Source organism: Pan troglodytes, chromosome 13, assembly GCF_028858775.2.
Source record: "Pan troglodytes isolate AG18354 chromosome 13, NHGRI_mPanTro3-v2.0_pri, whole genome shotgun sequence".
Taxonomy (NCBI): domain Eukaryota; kingdom Metazoa; phylum Chordata; class Mammalia; order Primates; family Hominidae; genus Pan; species Pan troglodytes.
Window position 1 is genome coordinate 71,522,698 of NC_072411.2, and position 26,946 is coordinate 71,549,643.

The window sequence follows — 26,946 nt, forward strand, 5'->3', positions numbered from 1 at the left end:
CCAGAGAGACGCGGCTGGGCCTCCACGGCTGTGGAGAGGTCCTGCCACGGGCCTTGTTCACCATGTCGGTGCTGGATGCGCTTTGGGAGGATCGGGATGTCCGCTTCGACCTGTCCGCGCAGTGAGTTTCCAAGATTCCCGAGGGATCTTCAACCCTGTAGAGGGCGCCGCCGTGCGCGTTAGGGACCCGCGGGCGGAGACTGCACCCCCGCAGCTCGCGGCCCTGGTGAGGGTGGGAGGCTTGCGCCGGTCGTCCGCGCCTCGAGAGACCCCAGGCTGGTTGGGCCACTGTGGCCCTCTCGAGGCCGGCGCCGCGGCAAGAGCGCATCGGCATTACACAGTTTTGGTCCCATGCGACCTCCGGTTCCCCCATCCTGGCCCGCGGGACGGATCAGGAATGTGAACCTGAGCACGACCGGGGCCACCCGGGGCTTAGCGTCCCGTATACACCCACGTGAGCTTGGGATTTCAGTTTCATGGAAGGAACGTAGGTCAGGGGCTCAGGAAACTAGGGTTCTAAAAGTAGATGTGTAATATCGACCCACAGTGTGGGCCCTTGGGCAGATGTCTTCATCATTCAAGCTAGAATCTTCATGGCTGTAAAATAAGGGAGGTGGGAGTAGGCAGTCTTCAAAAATTACTAACCACGCAAACTTTATGTCCTTGGTAAGCTTTCATCTAGTTATTCATATCAATCACCAACAAGAAGGAGTCTTCTTTTGCAACCTGTTTTTGGAAATTATCATACATTAAATAGAAACCATGTTTTTGGAAAGTATAGTAAAGAAAAAGTGGTTAGAAACCTCCTGCTCCAAAATCCAGGGCGGGAAATGCCGGTTGGGATACTAAGTGTTGAGAAACGCTAAAGCTAAGATTCCTGGATTAATGGCATGGAGCTTCTTAGCTACTTCTTATCGTTCCTTATCATGGACCTCCCCTCCTTAGATGGAATCGTTCCTTATCATGGACCTCACCTCCTTAGATGGAAAAATGAAATATTGATACATTTCTCAGGTTAAGTATAGCTAGATATCTAATGCTAACACGTTAGACCCTTCAAGAAGATGAAAGAGAAAGGAATTCGTAAAATTACGGACTGTAGTAACATATTGCGCACTTTCTATGACATTTTCTGTCATTCTTTTTTTTTTTTTTTTTTTTTTTTTTTTTTGAGACAGAGTTTCGCTCTTGTTGCCCAGGCTGGAGTGCAATGGCGCGATCTCGGCTCACTGCGACCTCCGCCTCCCAGGTTCAAGCAATTCTCCTGCCTCAGCCTCCTGAGTAGCTGGGATTACAGGCATGCACCAACACGCCTGGCTAATTTTGTATTTTTAGTAGAGACGGGGTTTCTCCATGCTGAGGCTGGTCTCGAACTCCTGACCTCAGGTGATCCGCCCGCCTCGGCCTCCCAAAGTGCTGGGATTACAGGCGTGAGCCACTGCGCCCGGCGACATTTTCTGTCATTCTTGTAGGGTTCTTAATCCAAACAAAAGTCCGTTTCAGTAACATTAGTAAACATTTATCAATGTTTTATTACGTGCTAGTTACTGGGCCGATAGCTAGAGACAGAAAATAATAGGAAATGAAATTCATATCCCCCCGTTCTAGTGCAGGAGATACATACAGACAACCACTGTAATAAATGTGGTAAATACCATTCTGAAAAAATGAGCGAAAAGCTGAGACTCACAGAAACAGAACAATTTATTCTACCTGGTGAAGTCCTTGAAGAAGAATAAATATTCATAGTATTTGAGTTGTTCCCTGAAGAATGGGCAGAGCCTTGTCAGGGTAGACAGGAGGAGAGTATTCTAGAAAAGAAGAAAAGAATTTAGCGTTAGAAGCAGTCTTAGAGCTGTAACCTCATTAGCTAAAGGCAGGGTCTGCTGCAGAGAGAGGTTGGAAGTACAAATAGATAAATTAGCCAGGTTGTAACATTTTTAGCTCAGGATTTTGGACTTCAACTTCTAGGCAGCAGGAGGATATAGAAAGCTTTTAAGCCGGGAAATGATATGGTCATATCTGTATTTTTAATAGGTAGTTGAGTTGGCTTTATGAAGAGTGTATTAGAAGGCTCTTTTAGATATTTTGCTAGGTTTTTTTTTTTTTTGGACACTGTAGAATGTATTCTGTCTGTCAGCAAGCTGCTCTTATTTCCTTTTGTCACCTGTATCTATTTGTCAAATTCCAAAGATGCTTTTCATACAGCTCTTCTTTAACCATTCCTTCTATAATTTCCTGATGTCCTTTCCTCTACTCGGAAACCTCTGGAGGTTCTCTCCTGTGCACAGGATAAGGCCTAAACCTATCAGACTGGCATTCTGAGTTCTCCATAGTCTGGTTCCTCCTTAGTTATCCAACAATATTTCTCTCACTACGTCCCAATATGGTCCTTCTTTCCAAGTTTGGCCAGCCTTCTCCCATGTCCTTACCATTTCTTATTCCTGGTCTTTAATCATGGACTCTCTTTTCTTTTCCTTTTATTTTTCAAAATTCAACACCTCCTACCAATCTGGCTTACTCCAGATGGCCCTGGTCACTCCAGGCCCCACTGATCTTCAGGTTCTTGAAGTTCTTGAAGACCTTATTTCTAAATGCATGAACATCTGGTACAGTATTATTTATGCTGTTAGCTGTTTTATGTACATATGTCTCTTTTCTCCCTAAATAGATTGTAAGCAGGTATAGTTGTAGCTATAAAATTCAAACCTTTATATTCACTTTAGGCAAATGAAAACAAGACCTGGAGAAGTCCTTATTGATTGTTTAGATTCCATTGAAGACACCAAAGGAAATAATGGAGATAGAGGTGAGTATATTTTTAAATGTATTTTATATTCCTGGTTTAATTCACAAATGTTGAATCATATTAGCTAGAGAATATATGAAACAGCATCATTTGTCAGTGTAATTGTGAGAATAGGAGAGTTAAATTCACATAAGACTTTTCTCAGATTTAAACAGAAGAAAGGATAGGTATTAAACATGTAGTTTGGTCCTTCAGTAAGTCCTGGTTCTAACATCACCTTTATCCATTGTAGCTGTTAAAACTCAAGTAGACCTGTTTGCAAGGGGCATTAGTTCTGACCGTTAGATCTGTCTTCCCAAAAAAGGATATGAGGTAGTGGAATATAAGTAGGTCATAGCTGTAGTACCTGGAGCCATGCTTCCTTTTCAAAAATTCAGGAGTAATGCACCATCAATCACCTATGGTTGTCACCTAGACATGGATATGTGGAGAGCAAATTTAGTCCTGCACTGTGAAATCTATTTGTAGGTCAAGTACTAGAAAATCCTGAGTCTTCTCTGACTGTCACCGAGGACCAGCACAGCTGGACCCTAGAGCCCCTCACAAACCAAATCTCCCTAAGGTTGGAACTTTTAAAAGTCCAGGCTGCCCATAGCAGCTATCTGTGGAGCCAGTGACCAGTAGGTCTTGAAAGCATCATTACTTCCAAGGAAAAAAAATAGATGTGGAATGACAGCTTAATGTATCCAGAATATGTTTTAGTGGGAGAAGAAGTTTAGGAGGGAGGGATGTAAACCTCTTATTGGAAAGGGGTAAGAGGGGAAATAGAGCAGACTTCATTCAGGAAAGGGGGAATCAATAACTCATAGAGAAGGAACAGTAAACCTTATTAGCAGAATATGCTTACTGTAGCCCTTTGAGTGGCTGCTTGCTTCCTGAGACTTTCTTCTGACCTGCTCTGAGGTGGCATGTAGGCAGCAGGCCCTGTTGTAAGCCTGCTTCTCTGAGATTGGTTCCCCTCAGAGACCTTATTTTTAAATGCATGAACTTTTGGTACAGTATTATTTATGCTGGTGGCTCTTTTATGTACATATGTCTCTAACTCCTGACTTCAAGTGACCCACCTGTCTCGGCCTCCCAAAGTGCTGAGATTACAGGCATGAGCCACTGCTCCTGGCTAATGTACATATGTCTCTTAATAGAGACATATTAGATGGTAAATATGTCCCTAATAGACGGCAAGTAGGTTTAGTGGTAGCTATAAAATTCAGACCTTTATATTCATTTTAGGCAAATGAAAACAAGATCTGGCGATGTCTTTATTGATTGTTTAGGTTCGGTTGAAGACACCAGAGGAAATAATGGAGATAGAGGTGAGGGAAGTTCCCCTCAGAAGAAAGGCTTAGAAAGGGGCCTGCTGCCTACTTGCCACCACCTACAGGCAGATCCTTTTAGTGGCTAGGGCCCATCCTTAAAGTAATGCTTAGATCACACTTCTGAAATGCTTCCTGGTGTACGTCAGGCTCAGATGAGGGTGGAGTATGAAGATCTGGCAACAAACGAAAAGTCTTAGTTTGTGCTTTTGAGGGTGGAATAATAATCCAAACTATCAAGATGGCTGTATCTTGACAAACTCAGAATTAACTTGAGAAAGCCAATAGAAAGTCTCATACAGATTGGCAGGAACTCTTCATAAAACATTTTTCGATTCCTCAGATATTCATTGAGTGCAGAATCCTATACTAATACTTTAGAGTAGGAAGGGCAGAAAGCTTCCCTGACCAGAAGTCTCCAGTGCCTGAAATCCTACTATTAATAAAAATAGGCCAACTGCAATGGCTCTTGCCTATAATTCCAGTACTTTGGGAGGCCAAGGTGGGAGGACTGCTTAAGGCCAGAAGTTAGAGACCAGCCTGGGCAATATAACAAGACCCTGTCTCTACAGAAAATAAAAAGAATTAGCCATGTGTGGTGTTGTGCACCTGTGGCCCCAGCTACTGGGGAGGCTGAGGTGGGAGGATCACTTGAGCCCAGAAGGTTGAGGCTGCAGTAAGCCACGTTCATGCCACTGCACTCCAGCCTGGGTGACAGTGCAAGACCCTGTCTCAAAATTAAAATAGAAATAACTGTGTGTGTGTGTGCACAGACCTCAAAAACCTTTTGAAATTTTACAGGAGTACGCAGCGCTTCTGGTCATTAAGGAGTTAAAAAATGGAAGGGGAATCCTGCCTTCTAGCCATCTCCCTCCCCTCCCTTTCAGCAGTTTGAAAATGACCAAGTTAAGATATTGCCAAGTTCAAGAGCCCCTTATGTTAAAACTATATCCCAGAAGATTAGCATATTTAATCCATTTTCAACTGTTAGTACCCTGACTTGAAATTATCAGATTAACTTTGCACACTGCCCATAGCTCATAGCCCAGTTATAGAGATAAAATGCTGCTTAGGTGTAAAATGGCATAAGGAAAATATAACCAATGTATCTATAATCAGAAAGTAAGTCATAGAAATGAGTTTGTAAAGAATTAAAATATTATATTAAATAGCTGTGTGAGAATAAAAGGGACAGCCATATTTCAGTGTTTGGGAGATTAGTAGAAACAGGGACAACTATACTTTGGTATTAGGCAGGGTAGAGACAAAAGTCCATGTCTGGAACACTGGGTTTGGAGCCATAGGCTGGGGTTCTTCAGCAGAAAAGAGGTAGCGTTAAAAATCCTAGAGATTGTAGGAGATATACCAAGAGCAAAGAAAAAGGCAAACAGAGGTGGTTGGTGGTTTTATATGGCAAACCCTTCCCACTCCATAATTTCTCCTGGGACTGACAGAAAAATATAAAAGAATCAATAGATGTCCTGAGCCCATAGCCCACTTGTAAAGATAAAATGTTGCCTAGGTAAAATGGCGTAAGGAAAACAGGTATATCTATATAAAAACCAAAAAAAGTCAAAAATGAGTTTGCAAAGGATTATTTTTTAAATAGCTGTTATTTGGGGAATGTTTATTGACAGTCACTGTTCTGAATCTTTTATATAAATATAATCTCATTTAACAATAATAAAAACAGTAAAACAAAAAGTTTAAAGTAGATGCAGTCATATTTATTTTCAAATGAGGAAACTGAGGAATAGAGAGGTTAGTTTACTTTTCCAAGGTCACGTAGCTAGGTGATGAACCTAACTGCCTACATTGATTTCTAAACTGGGAGGGTCATATTATTCTCTTCTCAAAGATTTTTAGTCCTCCCCAATTCCAATCCTAAACCCCACCCCCAACTCTACTGCCTCCATTGCTAATAGATCTAAGTCTGAATTTCTTTGTCTAACATTAAAGAACTTCTAGTATGTCCAAAGACAACTTTTATCGCCTGTGCTGCTGTCTCCCATTTGTCCATCCAGGTCCAGCATTCTTCTCCACCCTTTTCCCCTTGCCCTGGAAAGATGACTTGTATAGAGTACATCTAAGGGTTCCTTATATACTCTGGCTTCCAGTTGGAAGAGCCATGGCAGAAGATCAAAGGGAGGCAGGAGTTTGAGGTCTGGGTATTTATTGCCCTGGTTCCTTCCCAGTGAAGGGTTGGCTGTGTCTCTCCTCTCAAAGCAGTCAGCTCCATAGGACTCTTGTTTCTTCCAGATTTCATGAACTGCTGCTCCCTCTTTTGTAAATAAACCTCAGTTATCCTAACTTGAGTGTGCCATCTGTTTTCCGTTGGACCAATGACTGAAGGATGCTATACCTAGTCTTCTATGATCTTGTGTGAACTTTACACTCCAGCCATGCTGGATTACTTATTATTTGTCAAAGATATGCTGTAATTTTCCACAATCTCCCTTGAGAATGCTTTCATCTTTTTTTAGAGCCACGTTTGCTATCCACTTTTCACTCCAGTATTCGTACAGACCTAGTTTCTCTGATTTTAGACATTATAGAGGTTTTCAGAAATAGTATGACCTGGCTGGCTATAGATTACTCATAAAAATAATTTTATGGTTGTAATTTGTTGGTGAAATAATGTGTTTAAACAAAGTGAGTCTTATTATTTCAGAATATCTCAAAGCTATGATAATATGCTGATTGTATTGTTCATCTCTAATACACCTAGTATACCATTCTCAAATTTATTGTTTTTTTCTTGGAGCATCAGTAAGAGATCACTATTGTACAGGACACATTTTGAGAAATGAAGTATCTAACTTTGTATTTCAGTGTATGAACATCAGTCTGATGCTAAGATCAAAAAGTATAAAGCCTTAAATAGACTTCAGCCTGACCGTAACTTCTTAGGAACAAAATAGTTTGCTCACAGCAAAACTGTATGTATAAATATATGGTTCATTTAAATGAGAACTGCTAAGAAAGTACTCATATAGAAAGGATTAGTGTGTATGTGAGAGTTCTTTGAAAAGTGTGATTTCAGTGAATAGCTGTGTAATTATCCTATATTCATTCTCAGTTGTACACATATGACTTGCTGGGACCCAGAACAACTTCTACCAAGACAAAAAAACTAGTACACAATTCTTTCCTCAGTCAGTTTGAGTTAGAGCAAAGCTATTGTCAGAGAACATCTGTATCCCTTATATAACTGTCAAATTTTGTTTCTCTGGGATTCTGAATCATATATTGTATACCTTATATAGATTGGATATGCACAATATTTTCAGTTAATATATGAAAAATATCTGAGTGTTGCTTCTAATACTGGGCCAGAAGTTCCATATCCATCTCATTCAGTGCTGCAAAAATGGGTTCTTATTTAAGTTAACCTAATTTTTGTCTGTGTGCTTTTAGGTAGACTCTTGGTAACAAATTTAAGAATTCTCTGGCACTCTTTGGCGTTATCAAGAGTCAATGTTTGTAAGTATCTTTGTTAGATAAGTCTGAAGAAAAAAAATCCTTTGTCAGGTGAATTTGCATGGTTCCTTTGATACCAAAGAAGTATGTAGAAATATTAATAAAAATAAAAAACCTTCAGAAATCCTAGACATCATAATGCAAAAAAAATTATCCATTATTATTTTGGTTTGTCCATTTTGTGTCTTGGACATATAGAAGATTAGGGCTTTAACCTTGGTTCTTGTTTTTTGATTATTTTTGAGAACATGCTATCATCCCGTTTTGATTAATCCCAAAGAAGGAAGAAGCTCTAATAAAAGTAAAATCTTTTCATTGTGTTAAATTTTGTTTCACTTATTTTGTTAAAGTATTTTAGATTATCCAGCTAGACTTGTTCTTTTTTAGTAGTAGTGCCAAAACTTTCAGTAAATAATGCTGCAGAGGCTTTAGGAAAAAAGCCTAATACTTTTTTCCTAAAAAAATACTAAAGGAAAAAGACTTCCTTTTTCCTGTGTTATATTTTTGTTTGTTCAAGGAGACAGAATTGACCCTCTAGTTTTTTTAATTATTTAATTATAGTTATTTCTTTAAAACTTTTAAAAGTTTATTTCTATATATGTTTAATTTTTTAAACTGTTAAAAGTTCTGTATATATTTTTTTTTAGAAAAGTATTTTTTCTCAGTGTACCATATCATGCTCTTTACATTCTTTGCTTTTGGATTTTAGCTGTCGGTTACAATTGCATATTGAATATTACAACAAGGACTGCTAACTCTGTAAGTCTAAAAAATCTTATTGCAATATATATATAGTAAAGAAACTAGATATTTGAGATTGATGTTTGTTTTCACTATAAAGGAGAAATTGCTCTTAAAATCTGAACTTTTAAATAAATTTGTCCTTACAGAAATTACGAGGCCAAACTGAAGCTCTTTATATACTAACAAAATGTAACAGTACTCGTTTTGAATTTATATTTACAAATTTGGTTCCTGGAAGCCCTAGACTTTTTACTTCTGTGATGGCAGTACACAGGTATAGTAATACTTTATGGATTATTGAATATTTTTTGTTTACTCTATGGTTTTAGACTGCAACAGTCCCCAACCTTTTTGGCACCAGGGACCAGTTTCATGGAAGACAGTTTTTCCACGAATTGAGTGAGGGTATGGTTTCAAGATGATTCAAGTGTATTACATTTATTGTGCACTTTATTTCTATTATTATTATATACTCACCATAATGTAGAATCAGTGGGAGCCCTGAGCTTGTTTTCCTGCAACTATATGGTCCCATCTGGGGTGATGGGAGACAATGACAGATCATCAGGCATTAAATTCTCATAAGGAGGGCACAGTCTAGATCCCTCGCATGTGCAATTCACAGTAGGGTTTGCATTCCTATGAAAATCTAATGCTGCTGATCTGACAGGAGGCAGAGCTCAGCTTTGCTTGCTCACTCACCCCCCAACCACTCACCTCCTGCTGGGCAGCCTGGTTCCTAACAGGCCACTGACCAGTACCCATCTATCTGTGGCCAGGGGGTTCGGGACCCCTGTTTTAGAGAATAAAGCTTAGAAGTGTGGTACTGTCTTCCTCCAAGCTCTATTGTAAATATCAGGAAGATGTTGAGAAGAACATGTTTTATTATTTAATAAACACTTTGAAGGTATTTATAAAACACATAAAACTACTGAAGATTCATTAAAAATTTCTACTGACGACCAGATTAAATTAGCTACCAAGGTAGGTAAAGTGAAATAAATAATTCATTCAATATAGCTAAACAAGTTGCATAATTAATTAATTTAAAAGGTTATTTTTCTAGTAGGTAGAAGGCATGTTTGAGTGTTTTCCCTGAAGAGTTTTATTGGTGTTTTGGTTTGTTTTAGGTGTGTGGCCTTTTTTTATTTATTTATGTTTAAATAGAGGTAGGGTCCTGCTTTGTCACCCAGGCTGGAGTATAGTGGTGCAGTCATAACTCACTGAAGCCTCAAACTCCTGAGCTCAAATGATCTTCCTGTCCTAGCCTCCTGAGTAGCTAGAACTACAGGCGTGCACCACCATGTCCTGCTAATTTTTAAAATGTTTTTGTAGAGCCAGACGTGGTGGCGCACGCCTGTAATCCCAACACTTTGGGAGGCTGAGGCGGGTGGATCATTTGAGGTCAGGAGTTCAAGACCAGCCTGGCCAATGTGGTGAAACCCTGCCTCTACTAAAAATACAAAAAAATTAGCTGAGCATGGTGGTGCATGACTGTAATCCCAGCTACTCTGGAGGCTGAGGCAGGAAAGTTACTTGAACCAGGGAGATGGAGGTTGCAGTGAGCTGAGATCGCAGCACTGCACTCCAGCCTGGGCAACAGAGCAAGACTCTGTCTCAAAAAAAAAACGTTTTTTTTTTTTTAGAGACGGGGTCTCACTTTGTTGTCCAAGCTGGTTTCCAACTCCTGGGCTCAAGTGATTCTCCTGCCTCAGCCTCCCAGAGTGCTGGGATTACACATGTGAGCCACTTCACCCAGGCTGTTTTGTTTTTATATTTTTTCTTCTTGTTGTTTACTAAATTCTTCTCTTTTTACTACCTCGGCTTTTTTTCTTTTTTAAACCAGCCCTAAGTGCTATGATTTTTTTTAAGCTTTGCTAAGATGACAGGATATAGACACATATGTATGTGTATGTATGTGTGTATATAATTGTTTAACTTGTATTTACCAGTGAGGTTGACATTTTTCATATATTTTTTGTATTTTTTGGCTTCTCATAAATTTCCTTTTTTTTTTTTTTTTTTTTTTAAGAGACAGAGTCTTGCTCTGTTGCCCAGGCTGGGGTGCAGCTGCTATCTCAGCTCACTGCAAGCTCCACCTCCCAAGTTCACCCACCATTCTCCTGCCTCAGCCTCCCTACAGGTGCCCACAACCACGCCTGGCTAATTTTTTGTATTTTTAGTGGAGACGGGGTTTCACCATGTTAGCCAGTATGGTCTCGATCTCCTGACCTCGTATCTGCCCGCCTCAGCCTCCCAAAGGGCCGGGATTACAGGTGTGAGCCACTGGGCCCAGCCAATGAAATGTGCATTTTTTTTTCTTTTTGAGACGGAGTCTCGCTTTGTCGCCCAGGCTGGAGTGCAGTGGCGCGATGATCGGCACACTGCAAGCTCCGCCTCCCGGGTTCACGCCATTCTCCTGCCTCAGCCTCCCGAGTAGCTGGGACTACAGGCGCCTGCCACCACGCCCAGCTAATTTTTTGTATTTTTAGTAGAGTTGGGTTTCACTGTGTTATAGAGACGGGGTTTCACTGTGTTAGTCAGGATGGTCTCGATCTCCTGACCTTGTGATCTGCCCACCTTGGCCTTCCGAAGTGCTGGGATTACAGGCGTGAGCCACCGCACCGAGCAGGAAGCTAAATTTCTTAATTATACCCTTAGCTGTCATATATATTGCAAATATTATTTTTAGTTTCCTAGTTTGTTATTTGATTTTTAATTTTATTGATGTTTTAGTCTATATAATGGCTTAATTTTTTAATTGAGATATAATTCACATAAAATTTTACATAACAAAATTTACGATTTTAAAGTATACAGTTCAATAGTTTTAGTATATTCACAATACTGTTCAACTATTGCCAAGATCCAATTCCAGAATATTTTCATCACTCCCAAAATAAATCCCTTACCCATAGCAGTCATTTCCCATTCCCTCCACTCCACAGCCCCTGATAACCTCTAACTTACTTTGTGTCTGTATGGATTTGCCTGTTCTGGAAATTTTATTTACATGGAATCATATAATATGTGGCCTTTTATGTCTGACCTCTTTCACTTACTCAGTGTGTTCAAGGTCCATTCATGTTGTAGCATGTATCAGTAGTAGTAGTAGTTCATTCCTTTTTGTAGCTAAAGAATATTCCATTGTATGGGCATACCACATTTTGTTTATCCATTCATGAGTTGATGGACATTTGGGTTTTTTACTTTTTAGCTATTATGAATAATGTTACTATGAACATTTGTGTGTAAGTTTTGTGTCAACATATGTTTTCAGTTCTCTTGGGCATATACCTAAACCTTAGCTCTTTATTTCACTGAGAGAAGTACTGTGAAATGAAAAGTTCTAAATGGAATATGAAGGGAACAGAAGCTGCTTTTCTTTAATAGTATTAAAAACACTATGTGCTTCCCCCCCAAAATAATTTATAGCATAAATAGTTTCTGTTTCTTCCACTGGTTAAGTATTGATGATAACAGCACTAAAGAAAATTAACATTTACAAGCAGAGTGCTAAAATTCTGCTCTTTCACAATTTATATATTAAAAGATTAAAATAAAAATTAGAAGTTCAACAATGAATATATGAATCTGTTGTTATTAAAGCTAAGAAAACTTTACTTTTGTTAAATAGGTAACTTAGCCTGTTTTATATGAAATATTAAAATTAATCAAAAGTTAATCAGGGTTTCTGTATTTATTATCAATAGACATTGAAAAAATTATAAGGATTTAATTCTCTTTCTCTCCCTCCCCCTGTCCTTTTTCCTCCCTATTTCTCCCCCTCTCCCTCCCTGTCCTTCTCTTCCTCTTTCCCACTTTTCCCCTTAGGGTCCCTTTTGGAATCAGTACAGATTCATTCTAGTTTTCTGTATAGAGGTAGATATGAGCATGTTTTCAGGTTGCAGTGAGAAAAAGTAATTGTTTTTGTTTTGAGACAGAGTCTCGCTCTGTGGCCCAGGCTGGAGTGCAGTGGCGCAATCTCAGCTCACTGCAATGTCCGCCTCCTGGTTTCCAGCAATTCTTCTGCCTCAGCCTCCCAAGTAGATGAGACTACAAGTGCACACCACCACGCCCGGCTAATTCTTGTATTTTTAGTAGAGACAGGGTTTCACCATATTAGCCAGGCTGCTCTCAAACTCCAGACTTCAAGTGATCTGCCCACCTCGGCCTCCCAAAGTGCTGGGATTACAGGTATGAACCACTGTGCCCGGCCGAGAAAAAGTATTAATAATCGGACGCCTGTTTATGTCCTTTGAAAAGCAAGGAAAGGAAGAAAAGGTAGCATTTTGATAGAAAAAACAATTTCCATGTGTATTAAAAAATAGGGGCTGGGCGTGGCGGCTCACGCCTGTAATCCCAGCACTTTGGGAGGCCGAGGCGGGCAGATCACGAGGTCAAGAGATTGAGGCCATCTTGGCCAACATGGTGAAACCCTGTGTCTACTAAAAATACAAAAACTAGCCAGGCATGGTGTCGCGCGCCTATAGTCCCAGCTACTCAGGAGGCTGAGGCAGGAGAATCACTTGAACCTGGGAGGCAGAGGTTGCAGTGAGCCAAGATTGCACCACTGCACTCCAGCCTGATGACAGAGTGAGACTCCATCTCAAAAAAAAAAAAATATAGGTTATTGAGATAAAATATGTAAATAATACACTAAAATGACAAATTCTACAAAAAACTGTAATTGCCAGACCTTATTAAAAAGAAAAATATAGCTGGGTACAGTGGCACATGCCTATAGTCCCAGCTACTCTGGAAGCTGAGCCAGGAGTATCACTTGAGCCCAGGAGTTTGTGTCCGGCTTGGGCAAGGTATTGAGACTTTGTCTCTATATGAACAATTTTTAAAAAGAAATAAAAATATTAAAATGTATCATAATTATTTGAGTAATGTTCATAAATACTAACAACTACATATTTTAGTAAGTAAACATAACCCAGGAAAATCACATTTTCAGTTTGAGTTGTCTTTTGTTTGTTCTTTTTCATAGAGCTTATGAAACTTCTAAAATGTATCGTGATTTTAAATTAAGAAGTGCACTAATTCAGAACAAGCAACTAAGACTGTTGCCACAAGAACATGTATATGATAAAATAAATGGAGTATGGAATTTATCCAGTGATCAGGTATTGTGGAAAAAGCTAGTGAACCTTTTGGGACAGTGTTTTGGTAATCATTTTTCCATTCATCATTGGATTTATATAGTCAATTCTAATTGTTAAAATTAGCATTATAGGAAAGCGTATTATTTTTCAATAAGTACAAGTTAGGTTGATGATAACATCCTTATTTTCTTTCAATACAATGAAATATCTGATAATCCTGGAATGTCTCCTTAATTAATGAATAAAAAATTTGCGGTGCTATGCTAGGTGGTAAAGATCTAACTATGGAACAGAGTAACTCCACTCCTATCCTTATAAAGAATACAATCTAATGTAGATTCATGGAGGTTATTACATATGTTTTGTTTCTCTCTCTTGCTACAACTCCTTTGCCTTAACCTATCCAATATTTTGAATAATAATTTTAGTAAGGTCTAACATTTAGGCACTGTGTTGGGATTGATTTACATGGGATATTTAATCAGATCTCCATTTTACATTTGACAAAATACATCAAGAAGAAATTTCCCTATGGTCAGACTTGGTAGGTACTAATGGTTTAATGATTAGGCAGCCTGACTCCAAAGTCCAGGCTGTCACTCATCTAATTGTACTGCCATCAATGAACGATGAAGTCATTGATACTCAATTTTGGTATTATTTGCTGCTGTAATAAGTTATTCTGGTGATTAGAAAATAAAGAATAGGTATCCAAAAAAATGATCATTTCTGTATCTCATTACTGTTTTTTACAGGGCAATTTAGGAACCTTTTTTATTACCAATGTGAGAATTGTGTGGCATGCAAATATGAATGATAGTTTTAATGTCAGTATACCATATCTGCAAATTGTAAGTACATACATTTTGATGACCTTATTTTAATGTAAAATAAATATTTTTTGTTCAATAGTTAATTGGACTTTTAGATGAGTTCTCTCTCCCTTTTTTAAGTGGTAGCAGTTATTAGCTGAGAGCATATTTTAAAGATGCTGATAATTTACTATGAAATATTTCAATGTAGAAAAGATCCAATTGTACTGCATTCCAGAGAAGCAGCACCATTATCAACTTGCTATTAGAAGAGAAGTATACTGGATTCTAAAAATTTAAATAGTTATACAGAGTAAGGTGTCTCTTGGATTCCATCCAGAGGGCTTTAGCTATTAAAGTGTTCTGTAACTTTTTCGTGAGGCAGGTATGTGGTGCTTCCTTGGCATAGGTTTAGCACACTGATCCACAGTTTTTCTTGGCTCTCTTGTCATTTTCTGCTCTAAAGCTTTTAAAAGCCAGAAGGAATTTATTAATTCTGCAAATGAACTGCTTTCATTGTATTTAGATACAGAATGTAATACAAGCTGGATTCATACCACAGGTTTAGTGAAAGGAATCAAGATGATTTTTAGTGATAATACTTTCAGCTTAAGTTCAATTAAAACTGTTAAAATCAGGCTGGGCATGGTGGCTCATTCTTGTAATCTCAGTACTTTGAGAGGCAGAGGTGGGAGGATTGCTTGAGGTCAGGAGTTCGAGACCAGCATGGGCGACATAGCTAGACCCCTTCTCTATTTAAAAAAAAAAAAAAAAAACTATTAAAATTCAAAATAAGAACTGACTATATCTGAGACCAGTTTGTTTTGGGAGTAGGTAAAGATAGTTCTTTGTACTCTGCTGCTGCTATGATAAATAAGTGACTCAGTGAAACAAACTGTAAACTTCAATACACTAAATAATTTTGTTTTATATAAAGAAACTACTTATAGAATTCTAGAACAAATTAGATGGAACATAAAAATAGTTAATGAAAATCCCATGAGGTTATCCTATGATAATTGCCCTTATTGTAGGATATATAGTCTTAAGACTAAGGAGTTTTATTAATATTTATTGAGTAGACAGAATGTATGTGATACCTGGAAAATACCGTTTTTAAGGAAAGAATTCCTGGCCCATGAGAAGAATAATTATTTGCAAAATATTCCCAACCCTATTTTTGGCTAAATTGTTTGATTTCAGAGTTTCTTTAAAATTTCTGATAATTCATTCATTTTTATGCCAAATTTTGAGTACCTACTCTGTGCCAAGTGCTAGAGATACAATCATGAAAATCATGAACCAGTATACAGTTCCTGCCATCAAGGGGCTTTCAGTCTGTTGGAGAAAAGCAACATATTAAACAGAAAGCCATAGAATCTCATAGGAAGAAAATTATTTCTGGCTATCAAAAGAAATATAAGAGTTTGTAATCAAGGCTGGGACAATGTAACAAAATCTACATAGGTATTTGACAAATTGGTGTTTGTATTGCTATTGCTTTTTTATATTGCATTACATTAACATGTTATAGCTTGCCTAACCTAACTTCTATTATGCTGAATAATTACTGAGTAGTAAACAACGTTGTGCTTTCTGTTCTTTTTGTTATTTAAGAATAGAGTTGTCAAATATGGCGTCTGGAGTTAATTCAAGTGGCCCAAACAACTTGCAATCTGATATCATCACAGTCTGTCACTGCGGCAGTCATAGTCTAACTTCAGCTCTACACCTCAGCCTGACCCCACTCCTATAGATATTTATATCAGCTTCTTGCCAGTTTCTGTCTTACCAGCCTGTGTCACCCACAGACACCTGGTTAGATTACCTATTGAAAGCCAGAGTGCCAGTGTTCTGTGATTCTTTCTTTCCTTTTTAGACAGGGGTCTCACTCTGTCACCCAGGCTAGAGTACAGTGGCATGGTCTTGGCTTACTGCAACTGCCGCCTCCCAGGCTCAGGTGATCCTCTCTCCTCAGCCTCCTGAACAGCTGGGACCACAGGCGTGCACCGCCACACCTGGCTAATTTTTTTGTAATTTTTGTAGAGACGGGGCTTCACCATGTTTCCCAGGCTGGTCTCAAATTCCTGAACTTAAGCAATCTGCCCACCTCAGCCTATATAGGTGTGAGCCCCCGCCCCTGGCCAGTGTTCTATGATTCTTAACTGGGACTGTATATACTCTTGGTGGGGTGTAAAGTAGCCCAGATGAAAGGCCAGGTTTTCGTAACAATTATCATCAAAGCCTTTCTTCTTTTTCTCAGTCTCTTTCTCAAAGTTGCCTGTCTGTCTAGAAGCATGGTATCCCATCATCACCTGCCAGATTACCCTTCTCTGGGCTTTTGGTCTGCTGGTCATAGTGTTAGGTCCTCCGTGATTCTCCCCTACCCTGCCAGCAGGTACATTTTGTGTCACTTCTACAGGCCCTACCTGCCATTCTGCCTCTACTCTCCCCTTCTCCCAGGCCACTGGTTTCACCACCTATCTTCCACTAACCAAGCTTACTCCTCACATCACATTTACCAGTTGATGTTAATTACACTTAATCTATCCCAACCTTCCTTGATGTCTAGTGATAAATATTCAAACTTATTTTTAAAACTTAAATATTTTATATTAAACTTAAATAATTAAAATTATTTTTAAAACTTAGACTACAGATGGGCATGGTGGCTCACGCCTGTAATCCCAGCACTTTGGGAGGCCTAGGTGGGTGGATCACGAGGTCAGGAGATCCAGACCATCCTGACTAACACAGTGAAACCCCGTCTCTACTAAAAATACAAAAAATTGGCCGGGCGTGGTGGCGGGCGCCTGTGGTCCTAGCTACTCGGGAGGCTGAGGCAGGAGAATGGCATGAACCTGGGAGGCAGAGCTTGCAGTGAGCCGAGATCACACCACTGCACTCCAGCCTGGGCAACAGAGCGAGACTCCGTCTCAAAAAAAAAAAAAACCTTAAATAGAATAGAGGTTCTTTTAAGAATGTAGCCACCTATGATGTAAGAAACAGAAGGCACATGTGACTTTAAAAAACTAAACTAGGCTTAGGAGCTACAAAAGTCACGGCTTACCAAAACTAAAAGATTGCTAGCCTTTTGTTTAAAAGTTCAGGCTGGGCACTGTGGCTTATGCCTGTAACCCCAGCACTTTGGGAGACCGAGAAAGGAGGATTGCTTGAAGCCAGGAGTTCAAGATCAGCCTGGGCAGCATAGTGAGACCCCTATCTCTATAAAAAAGAAAAAATTAGCTGGGCATGGTGACACATGCCTGTAGTCCTAGCTAATCAGGAGGCTGAGGCAGGAGGAGGATCCCTTAGCCCAGGAGTTTGAGGCTGTGGTGTGCTATGATCACACCATTGTAGTCTGGTCTGGGTGGCTGAATGAGACCTAATTAATTTAATTGTCTCTAATTTTAAAAAATGTTTACTCCCTGGAAGTGAGAAATATTTGAGTCAGGGAATTTTGTACATATTTCAGAGATGTCTTTCTTGTATTGCCTCTTAAAAGTTTGCCACCTATTTTCAGTATGAGTCTTGTTTCTTTTACTTGATCTCTGTGGGAGTTTAATGAAGGAAGGAGGGAGAATTCTGTTCTTTAGACTAAGAAAAGTAAATACTGTGTAAAGTTTAAAAACTGAGCTAAAGAGTCACTATTCAGTTAATAAAAACTTGCATGTTTTTCTTTTTCATTTTGTATCTAGCGTTCAATAAAGATTAGAGATTCAAAATTTGGTTTAGCTCTTGTCATAGAAAGCTCTCAGCAGGTAAGATCTTGTATATTTTTATTAATCTTTGATTTTTAAAACTATGTGACAGTCTAGATTTTTGGTTTTATTTATATAGTAATCAGTTTACATCTGAGAAGAATATTAGCTTTAATATGAAGTTATATATGAAGTGTTTGAAGTCATACAGAAATTGTCCCCAGAGGAAGAATCCTGCTTATATTTTTTTGTTGGACAGACATGATCATTTGTGATCATCACTTATTATTAATGACAGAATCAAGTCATTGTGCCGAGGGCTTTTCATGCATTATCTCAATCTTTACACAATCCTACGATACAGCTACTATTTTTCCCCCATTTTATAGTCAAGGAAACTGAGGCTTTGAGAAGTTAGGAACCTTGCCCATGATCTCACAACTAGTAAGTGATGGGGCTAAGTTTTGATCTCAAGTCTGACTGATTTACCAAGACTGTCTTTGAGAAACACAAACATATATTTGTGTACACACACATAGTTTGAGGTCTTATATTCTCACACACAGATTACATGCTAATTATAACCTGTTATGCTCCATTATGCCAGGTTTTTGCAGAAATACATTTAAATAAAACATGCTGGTCTCATGGTAGTAGGTTTCACTGGCTAAGAAAAATTTTAAATACATTTTTTAAAGTGATTTATAAAATTACTTATCATCTACATTCTAAATTTAAACATGAATGTCTGCTTACTCCTTTCCCCTGGCCTACAGCTGCCATTTATTGAGTATTTACTCTGTTCCAAGAACTATACCAAATGTCATATATATGTTTATCTTATTTTATATGACAACTTGATAACCATTTTATGGTTAGAAAATTGAGGCTTAGAAAGGTTAAGGAGGCCGGGCGCAGTGGCTCATGCTTGTAATCCCAGCATTTTGGGAGGCCGAGGCGGGCAGAGCACGAGGTCAGGAGATCGAGACCACGGTGAAACCGTGTCTCTACTAAAAATACAAAAAATTAGCCGGGCGTGGTGGCGGGCGCCTGTAGTCCCAGCTACTCCGGAGAGGCTGAGGCAGGAGAATGGCGCGAACCCGGGAGGTGGAGCTTGCAGTGAGCTGAGATCGCGCCGTTGCACTCCAGCCTGGGCGACAGAGCGAGACTCTGTCTCAAAAAAAAAAAAAAAAAAAAAAAAAGAAAGGTTAAGGAAAGTTTCTAAGTATCCTACAGCTAGTGAATTAGTGGTAGAACCAGAATTTGAACATAAGAGCGTGTGCTCTTAACCCAGAACATATACTCTCACCTATTACAGTATGCTACTTAGTTTTTTAACACTCCTTTCAAAACACTGTATCATGGCCCAGTTTCTTTCCTAATTCTTCAAGGAGATAGCCTCAGATGGCCCATTTCCTTTCTTCTTTTCGTGTAGTCTGTTCCTTTTCAAGGCCTAGTTCAAGAAAAACTTAGTTCCCTTGGCCTTCACAGTCTACAGTGTATTTTTTAAATCTTGAAAGGTTACCTTTGATATTTCAGATGAACTTATATTTGAATATACTTCAAAATAAGCCTGCGTTGGGGGAGTGGTGTTCAGGTGACGGCGAGGTTGCAGATGAAAAAGGGTTGTCCACATGTTGCTGCTTCTTGAAGCTGGATGATGGCTCCGTGGAGGCTCCCTTGTGCTCTTCTGTTTTTGTATATGCTTGAAATTTTTCATAATTAAAAGTTTAATTGAAAAAATGAACTTACGTATTATGCTCTAAAATAAGGACAAATTGAGCTATAATTTATCTTATACTATAAATACTGTTCTTCAGACTTGTTGGGTTTTTTTTTATTATTTCTTCTCTTGTAGAGTGGTGGATATGTTCTTGGCTTTAAAATAGATCCTGTGGAAAAACTACAAGAATCAGTTAAGGAAATCAATTCACTTCACAAAGTCTATTCTGCCAGTCCCATATTTGGAGTTGATTATGAGATGGAAGAAAAGGTAATTTGTTGAGTATGTGAAATAAAGTTTGCATTGCTTTATGCAATCTATAAAATTCAGATGTAAATACCACTGTGCACCATTTAATTTTGAACTGTTTTTAAAATGGTGAATATATAGATTCTGCTCAAGTGGGCACGGCTCCTGGATTATCACTAATTTGTACCTACCACCTGTCTTCTAACTGGCTGCTTCATCATTCATTCCTGCCCCGCATACCTGCCCTTGTAGGTGGGCAGCCAGCTGAGTAAATTTCCATGTGCAATGCTCCTCTGATACAGACTTGAGTCTCTCACTCTGTCAGATTTTTATTTTACTTCAGCCCCCTGTGAGCATGGACAAACCTTATAGTCCTCATGAATACCGTCTTCTGCCTTAGTACTCCACAATATAGCAACTCCAGGAGTAGGCTACATCAGCACGGCCTGCATCCATTCCTGTTGATCTGTACCTCTGCCATATCAGTTATGAAATATTTTGCATATCCTGCCCACATGTCTGCTCTTTGTCTTCTTCATGATTTCTTTCCTGGTTGCTGCTACTATTCCCTGCTCTCCAGGTACATGAGCTCTCTTTTGGCTTCACTTGTCTCTCCAGCTGGGACCCTCATCATCCAGTCTATCAGTGATGTCCTCACTACCTACTCCATTAGAGGTGTCCTTACTGTCCACTCTATCACCAGTACCCTTGCTAGAGGCGCTAGCTCTGATGTACTTGCTGTCCCCTCTATTGTTGGTGCCCCCCACTGTCTGCTCTATCACTGGGACAGTCACTGTCCATTCTGTCAGAGGTGCCCTTGCCATTTGCTCCACTGCCATTGCCCTTGCTGTCCTCTCTGTCCTGGTCCCATCACTGATCACTCGATTGTAGACTCCCTTGCTGTCTGTTCTTTTACTGGCACCCTCATTATGCACTCTATTGTTGGTGCCCTTGCCGTTTACTTTATAATCGGTGCCCCTGCTGGGGCTTGGCATGCTGAGCCATATCACAGCCATTACTTATATCTCTTCTTCTGCTCTTGGACTACAGCATGTGACTTTAGTGAGGCCCTTGTTGCCTGGTAGTGCTCCTTGTACTTAATTTTTTCTCTCCCTGTCGAATTCCATATATTTCTCCTTCTAGCTAAAACTTGCATCTGGGTTTCTGACATTGTATTACATACACTGTATGTATTTCATCATCTGAACCATCCTTTCTTTTTCTTCCCAACATGCTCTTCTTTCAGCAGTCTCCCTTTCACTCTGCCTTCTCTGTATATTCCTTGGTAATATCACCTGCTCGTTCAGCTTCTTCAACTTGTACTTTTGTGGATGACTGTAGATCTTTCCTTCTGACCTTGACATATTCTTTCAGCTTATGGTTCCAAATACCCTTGAATATTTTCATATAGATGAGCATCCCAAATGCTACGAGTGGAATTTCTTATTTCAGATTTATCTTAGTAATTTAAATAATTATGCAAGTCAATAAGATACACTAGGACTTGGATGAGCATCTCAAACTTGGCATACCTAGAACTGGCCTCCTCATCTTTTTCTCAAAAGCAGCAACCTGCTGATTTATTGATTTGTTTACTTATATGTTTTTGGCACTGTCAAAGTCAGCTGTACTCAAAACTTTGAAGTATTCCTTCATTTTCCCATTATCTCATTTTACACTTTCAGTCATACTAGTCTCTTCCCTGTTTCTAGTTATTACTCTTCTTTGTAGAATAATGTTGCAGAACAAGCATGGTCCTTAGAACATGACTTTCAATCCCAGTTTCATCATTTATTTGTGATCCTAGGCAAATCTGAGCTTCAGTTTTCTCAAAATTGATATAGGGCTAGCCACGGTGGCTTATGCTTGTAATCCCAGCATTTTGGAGCAGCCGAGGTGGGAGAATCATGTGAGGCCAGGAGTTTGAGACCAGCCTCAACATAATAAGACAACATAGTGACACCCTGTCTCTACTAAATTTTTAAAAAATTTTAAAAACCAGGTGTGGTGGTGCTGGCCTGTAGTCTTAACTACTCCGGAGGCTGAGATGGGAGGATTGCTTGAGGTCAGGAGTTTGAGGCTGCAGTGAGCTATGATCGTGCCATTGCACTGCAGCAATGACCTATCTCTTAAAGCAAGACCTTATCTTTTAAAAAAATAAAAGAGAAAAACAGACATAATCTTTCTTAGAAAGTTATTGATCATGTCCATTAAATGCCTGGCACATGGGAGATGCTTGATAGGTTAGTTCCCCTACGCATTCTCTAATTTTCGTTTGTTCTCTTCTCCTGTTCTTTGACCCCAGTATATAATAGCAGCTAGCTGTAATAGCTCACTGTCTCACCTCATGTGAGTCCCTACTCAAATGCCGTCTCTTCAGGATCTTCCCTGACTATTCTTCTAAAACAGCAACTCCCATCACTTTATTCTGCTTGCTTACTTTAGTCTCTCTCTCCTTCCTGCCTTCCTTTCAGAATTAATCAGCCTCCTCCACTGTAAGTGATCTCCCTGAAGTCAGCGATTTTTGTCTGCTTAATGGCTATATCTCCAGCAGTCAAAACTAGCACACGATAGCCTCTTAGTGAATATTCATAGTTGTTGGATAACTGTGTTAAACATCTGCTGTTTGTCATTGACTGCTCTAAGCACTTTATATGTACCATCACATTTAATCTTCCCAACAATACTGTGAGGCATATTATTATTATCCTTATCCCACAGTTAAGGAGACTGAGGCTTAGTTAATTTACTTGCACATAGTCACACAACTCTGAGCGTGGTTGAAACACTAAGGCTATCCTCAGCTTTGTTATAACTGCTTTTTGTAGGTTGAAGCATATAATAGTGTTGATATTTTATCATTTTGACTGATAAAAAATGGCAGTTTCTTGTGGTTCAACATAATATTTAGTTATTGGTCATTGTGTCTTATATTTTTCTCTACTCAGTAAATTATAAACCCTTTGTGAGTAAGGGTAGGATTTTATAACCCTTGGTAGTACTGGCATAGTACCTAATATAACAAAGGGGATATTCAAACATTTGAAAAATGAACAAATAAATAAGTGTTAGTTCTACATTTTATTCTTTACCTTTAGAATATTCCATAAAAATATTAGTTCTTTTACTTTTCACAAATTCTATATAATGACTATTCTGAGGAAAATTGAACATTTGCTGTTATGCAAAACTTAGTTTTTCTAAACAGTGTGAAAGAAATGTGAAAGTCAAGTCAGAGTTTTTTCTTTAAAGATATCTGAGTATCTTAAGTATGTGTAAATTTCTCTTTCTGGTTCTTTTCGTGATATTGACTTCAGATATGAAAGTTTAGGTTTAATTGATTAGTTTTATTACTTGTTAGTTTTTTAATAAAATAACAAATTATACCGTGATTTTTATAAGACTTTAGTAGTTTGTAATTGTTATTTTAACAGTATTTGCAGTTCTCATGGTACATTTAATATTGTCTCTGATGCATTTTAACATCTGCTGATTTTCAGCCCCAGCCGCTCGAAGCTCTGACAGTCGAACAAATTCAAGATGATGTAGAAATAGACTCTGATGGTCACACGGATGCTTTTGTGGTGAGCATCACAAAGGACAGCATTAAATTTCTTAAGGATTTTATCTCAGTCTTGTTTAATAAAATAATGGTGTGTGTGAAACACCATATAACTTGAGATTTTGATGGTGTCTTAAACCTGAGTTTGAAGATAATATTTTTAGTGAGGGATTTCTTTTGTGACAATAACTTTTAAATGACCAAAATCAGAAATACTTTGAGGCCAGGTGCAGTGGCTCACACCTGTAAGCCCGGCACTTTGGGAGGCCGAGGTAGGCGGATCGCTTGAGGATAGGAGTTTAAGACCAGCCTGGCCAACATGGCAAAAATCCATTTCTATAAAAAAAGAAAAAAAAGGAAAGAAATGCTTTGAAAACACAGTTATTCAGAGGATTTTAGGATTTTAGATATCTAAAGTTTTTTCATACTGTGAATAGAACATGTTAAATATTGTTAATTAAATTAATTTAAAATCTATACTTAATTTTTATGAAATGTTCATCTCTTAATTTATAGGGATCTTGTTTTGAAAGGGACATGTATTTGAACAATAGCTTTCCTATTTCCAAATTGGTATCATTTAACTTATAGCCAAAATAATAGTGCTTTCTCCATTCTATGGCTATGAATCTGACTAGAATACCTGTCTGGTAACAAATACTTTGAAACAAAGGTGTGAAATTAGTATAAAATAATTATAAACTACTACTGCCTCAAACTGTATGCATTTGCTGACACATTGAAGTACTTGTTTTGTTTTGCCAGTATCATCTTCTAAACCAAATGTAGGGAAGAAATTGTATAGCTTCTAAGTCATTCTTTTTCTTTTCTTTTTTTCTCTTTTTTACCTGTTTCTTGCCACATGATGGTTAAGTCATTCTTTTTTATCTCCTTTCAAGTTAACAGTGCTAATCATACATTACAAAGCACATTTTTTACAACTTAAGGTATAACTCTTGTAGACATGAACAGAGTGAATTCTGCTACCAGCATTGTAGAGATAGGTGAAAAAAATATTACACAGTAACAGAATGTGAAATACATTTAGTTATAAAATCATTCTGCAAATTAAGTTCCTTAGCCCACTGATCTATTCTAATATTATATGTCCAGTTTGTGAAATAGAATTTTCTTTGTCTTACAGGCTTATTTTGCTGATGGCAATAAGGTAAGGACATTTATTTTACCTACAGTATATGAAAAAAGTTTCTAAATTCCAACATTTAGCATTCACAAACTTATGTGAAACCTATTTTTTTGTTTTTTTCCTCTTCCTTGCCCACCTTCTCTATTCCCATCTTATCCTCCTGTCTCCCAAAAAGCAACAAGATCGTGAACCTGTATTTTCAGAAGAACTGGGGCTTGCAATAGAGAAATTGAAGGATGGATTCACCCTACAGGGACTTTGGGAAGTAATGAGTTGATTGACCTTGAGTTGAGATGGATTTCTATTAAAGATGTCTCTAGTTTAAAGATACTAGTCACCTGCCATAAGTCATGGAATAGTTTTTATATTTACAGCTTTTATATTTAAAACTTGTAAGAGTTTTTTTAATGATTGAGGAAAAAGTCATTTAGAAAACTTCAGTTTTCTAAAAATTATATTTAAAATTGTAATCAAAATGTACCTAGTTTATAAATGTTTATTTTGTACTTAATACCTGTAAAGTCTTAGTTTTCAGATATTAAGTGACTGTATCATGTTCGGTTTAATAAAGAATTTATGCAGCACCATTTAACGTTTTGAAAGTATTATTTAAAAGAAAAAGACTATTCTTACGGAATAATCAAAATTCTGCTTTCTTAATTGTGAAAATCTGGTTTAAATATCCCATGGCTCCTGGCCAGGCCTGGTGGCTCGTGCCTATAATCTCAGCACTTTGGGAGGCCGAGGCAGGCAGATCACTTGAGGTCAGAAGTTTGAGACTAGCCTGGCCAACATGGTGAGACCCGTCTCTACTAAAAATATAAAAATTAGCTGGGCATGTGGTGGGCACCTGTAGTCCCAGCTACCTGGGAGGGGCACGAGAATCACTTGGACCTGGGAGGTGGAGGCTGCAGTGAGCCAAGGATCGCACCACTGCACTCCAGCTTGGGCAACAGAGCAAGACTCCATCTCAATAAATAAATAAATAAATAATCACATAGCTCCAAATGTAAACCAACTCTAATACAAATTGTAATCCTTAAACCTGTCATTTTTGTAAAAACTAAAAATTACAACTAACTCTGGAATACATCAACCCCCCCCTTTAAAGTGCTTTGGATGCTATTTTGTAAGAATTTCAATGTAGTTTTGGCAAGAATACATTTACTTTGTAAGAAAATAGCTTTGTTTATTAACTTTCTCTTTGTATTTATTGAAACTTCTTTGAATTTTCAAAAATAGGATATTATTTTTCTCATTTCTTGGTTAGGTAAGACTTGTTGACCTCTCTAGGATCATTCGGTGTTTTTGACCACTGTTTCCGTGTAAAACACATTGTAAGGAATCTTTTTCAAATAATTGAAATTAGCCAAAGGAGCCCTCTTCTTCCAGAGGGAAAAGTATGTAAAAACATTTAAAATAAGATGCAAGTCTGTGTACAACCATAGACATACAGTACAACCAAGTGCTAACCTAAGTTTATTAAAAATCAACAAAAGCTACAAATTGGCTTCTTCATTTAAATGGAAAAGGATGTCTACATTTTAAGGGTTGGAATTATAATAAACCACCTTTAAGACGAGGGGAAAGAATGTATGAAAAATTTGTACTGGTCACAGATAAAATGCTGCCATAACTATTGTTTAAATATTGTTTTTTTCAAGCAAAAGAGACTATAAAATTGCTGACTAGTAAGGAATAATCTCAGATGTCATATGATGTTTGCATCTGACTCATTAATCTTTTCAAATGTTAGATGTTACATGTAGAGAGAAATGAGTCATTTATTGTTTAAACAAGGAAGCAGCTGTTAGTTTTTTCTGGTGTGTTAAAACCTTTAGTGGCATCTATAAATGGAAAAAGAGTCAATGAGCTCTTCTTTCAGCTGTTGTTTTAGCAGCTGACAGTACCATTGACTTCACTGTGATGTAAAATAAAAGAAAAGGCCTTTACTCATGGATAGAGACCTTGAAGTTTAAAAATACATAATTCCTTGATCTGGGGCATTCATTCATTCAACAAATACTTATAAAGCACTCACGAAACCCCTAGGCTATAGCATTTGAAAAGAACAGACACTCCCACAATCCCTCTCTTCATGGGATTTGTTTTTGGGGGTATGTGTAAAAATACCAACTTTTGAAATTACAGTATTTCTACAGCCCTACTTGAGTTCAGATAATGTGACAATATGACTGTGTAATAAAGTATTTAATGGGCCCAGTGCGGTGGCTCACACGTGTAATCCCAGCAATTTGGGAGGCCGAGGCAGGCGGATCGCGAGGTCAGCAGTTC

The 26,946-nt window shown here is 38.3% G+C and overlaps 1 protein-coding gene across 3 annotated transcripts; it reads left to right on the plus strand.

Moving 5' to 3' along the window:
- BBS5 (Bardet-Biedl syndrome 5) lies at window positions 1–25,238 on the plus strand. 3 transcript variants are annotated; one of them, XM_515883.7, is made up of 12 exons: window positions 1–121; window positions 2,727–2,809; window positions 7,540–7,605; window positions 8,312–8,361; window positions 8,493–8,620; window positions 13,343–13,478; window positions 14,213–14,308; window positions 17,968–18,030; window positions 19,829–19,963; window positions 23,443–23,526; window positions 24,649–24,672; window positions 24,827–25,238. In XM_515883.7, exons 1-12 carry the CDS (start codon window positions 63–65, stop codon window positions 24,926–24,928), a joined length of 1,026 nt encoding a protein of 341 aa, XP_515883.2. In that variant the 5' UTR covers window positions 1–62; the 3' UTR covers window positions 24,929–25,238. The 3 variants fall into 3 exon arrangements, with proteins under 3 accessions (XP_515883.2, XP_009441986.1, XP_054535917.1); XM_009443711.5 differs by lacking the exon at window positions 17,968–18,030; XM_054679942.2 differs by lacking the exons at window positions 1–121; window positions 2,727–2,809 and adding an exon at window positions 4,003–4,122.
- Window positions 25,239–26,946: the final 1,708 nt, after the last annotated feature.

What these genes read in the sequence shown, in the direction of transcription:
- BBS5 (XM_515883.7), top strand. Translation starts at nt 63, where the DNA reads ATGTCGGTGCTGGATGCGCTTTGGGAGGATCGGGATGTCCGCTTCGAC. An exon ending in CGCTTCGACCTGTCCGCGCA is followed by an intron (nt 122 to 2,726) that starts GTGAGTTTCCAA and finishes TATTCACTTTAG; the next exon opens with GCAAATGAAAACAAGACCTG. An exon ending in TCTGTGATGGCAGTACACAG is followed by an intron (nt 8,621 to 13,342) that starts GTATAGTAATAC and finishes TCTTTTTCATAG; the next exon opens with AGCTTATGAAACTTCTAAAA.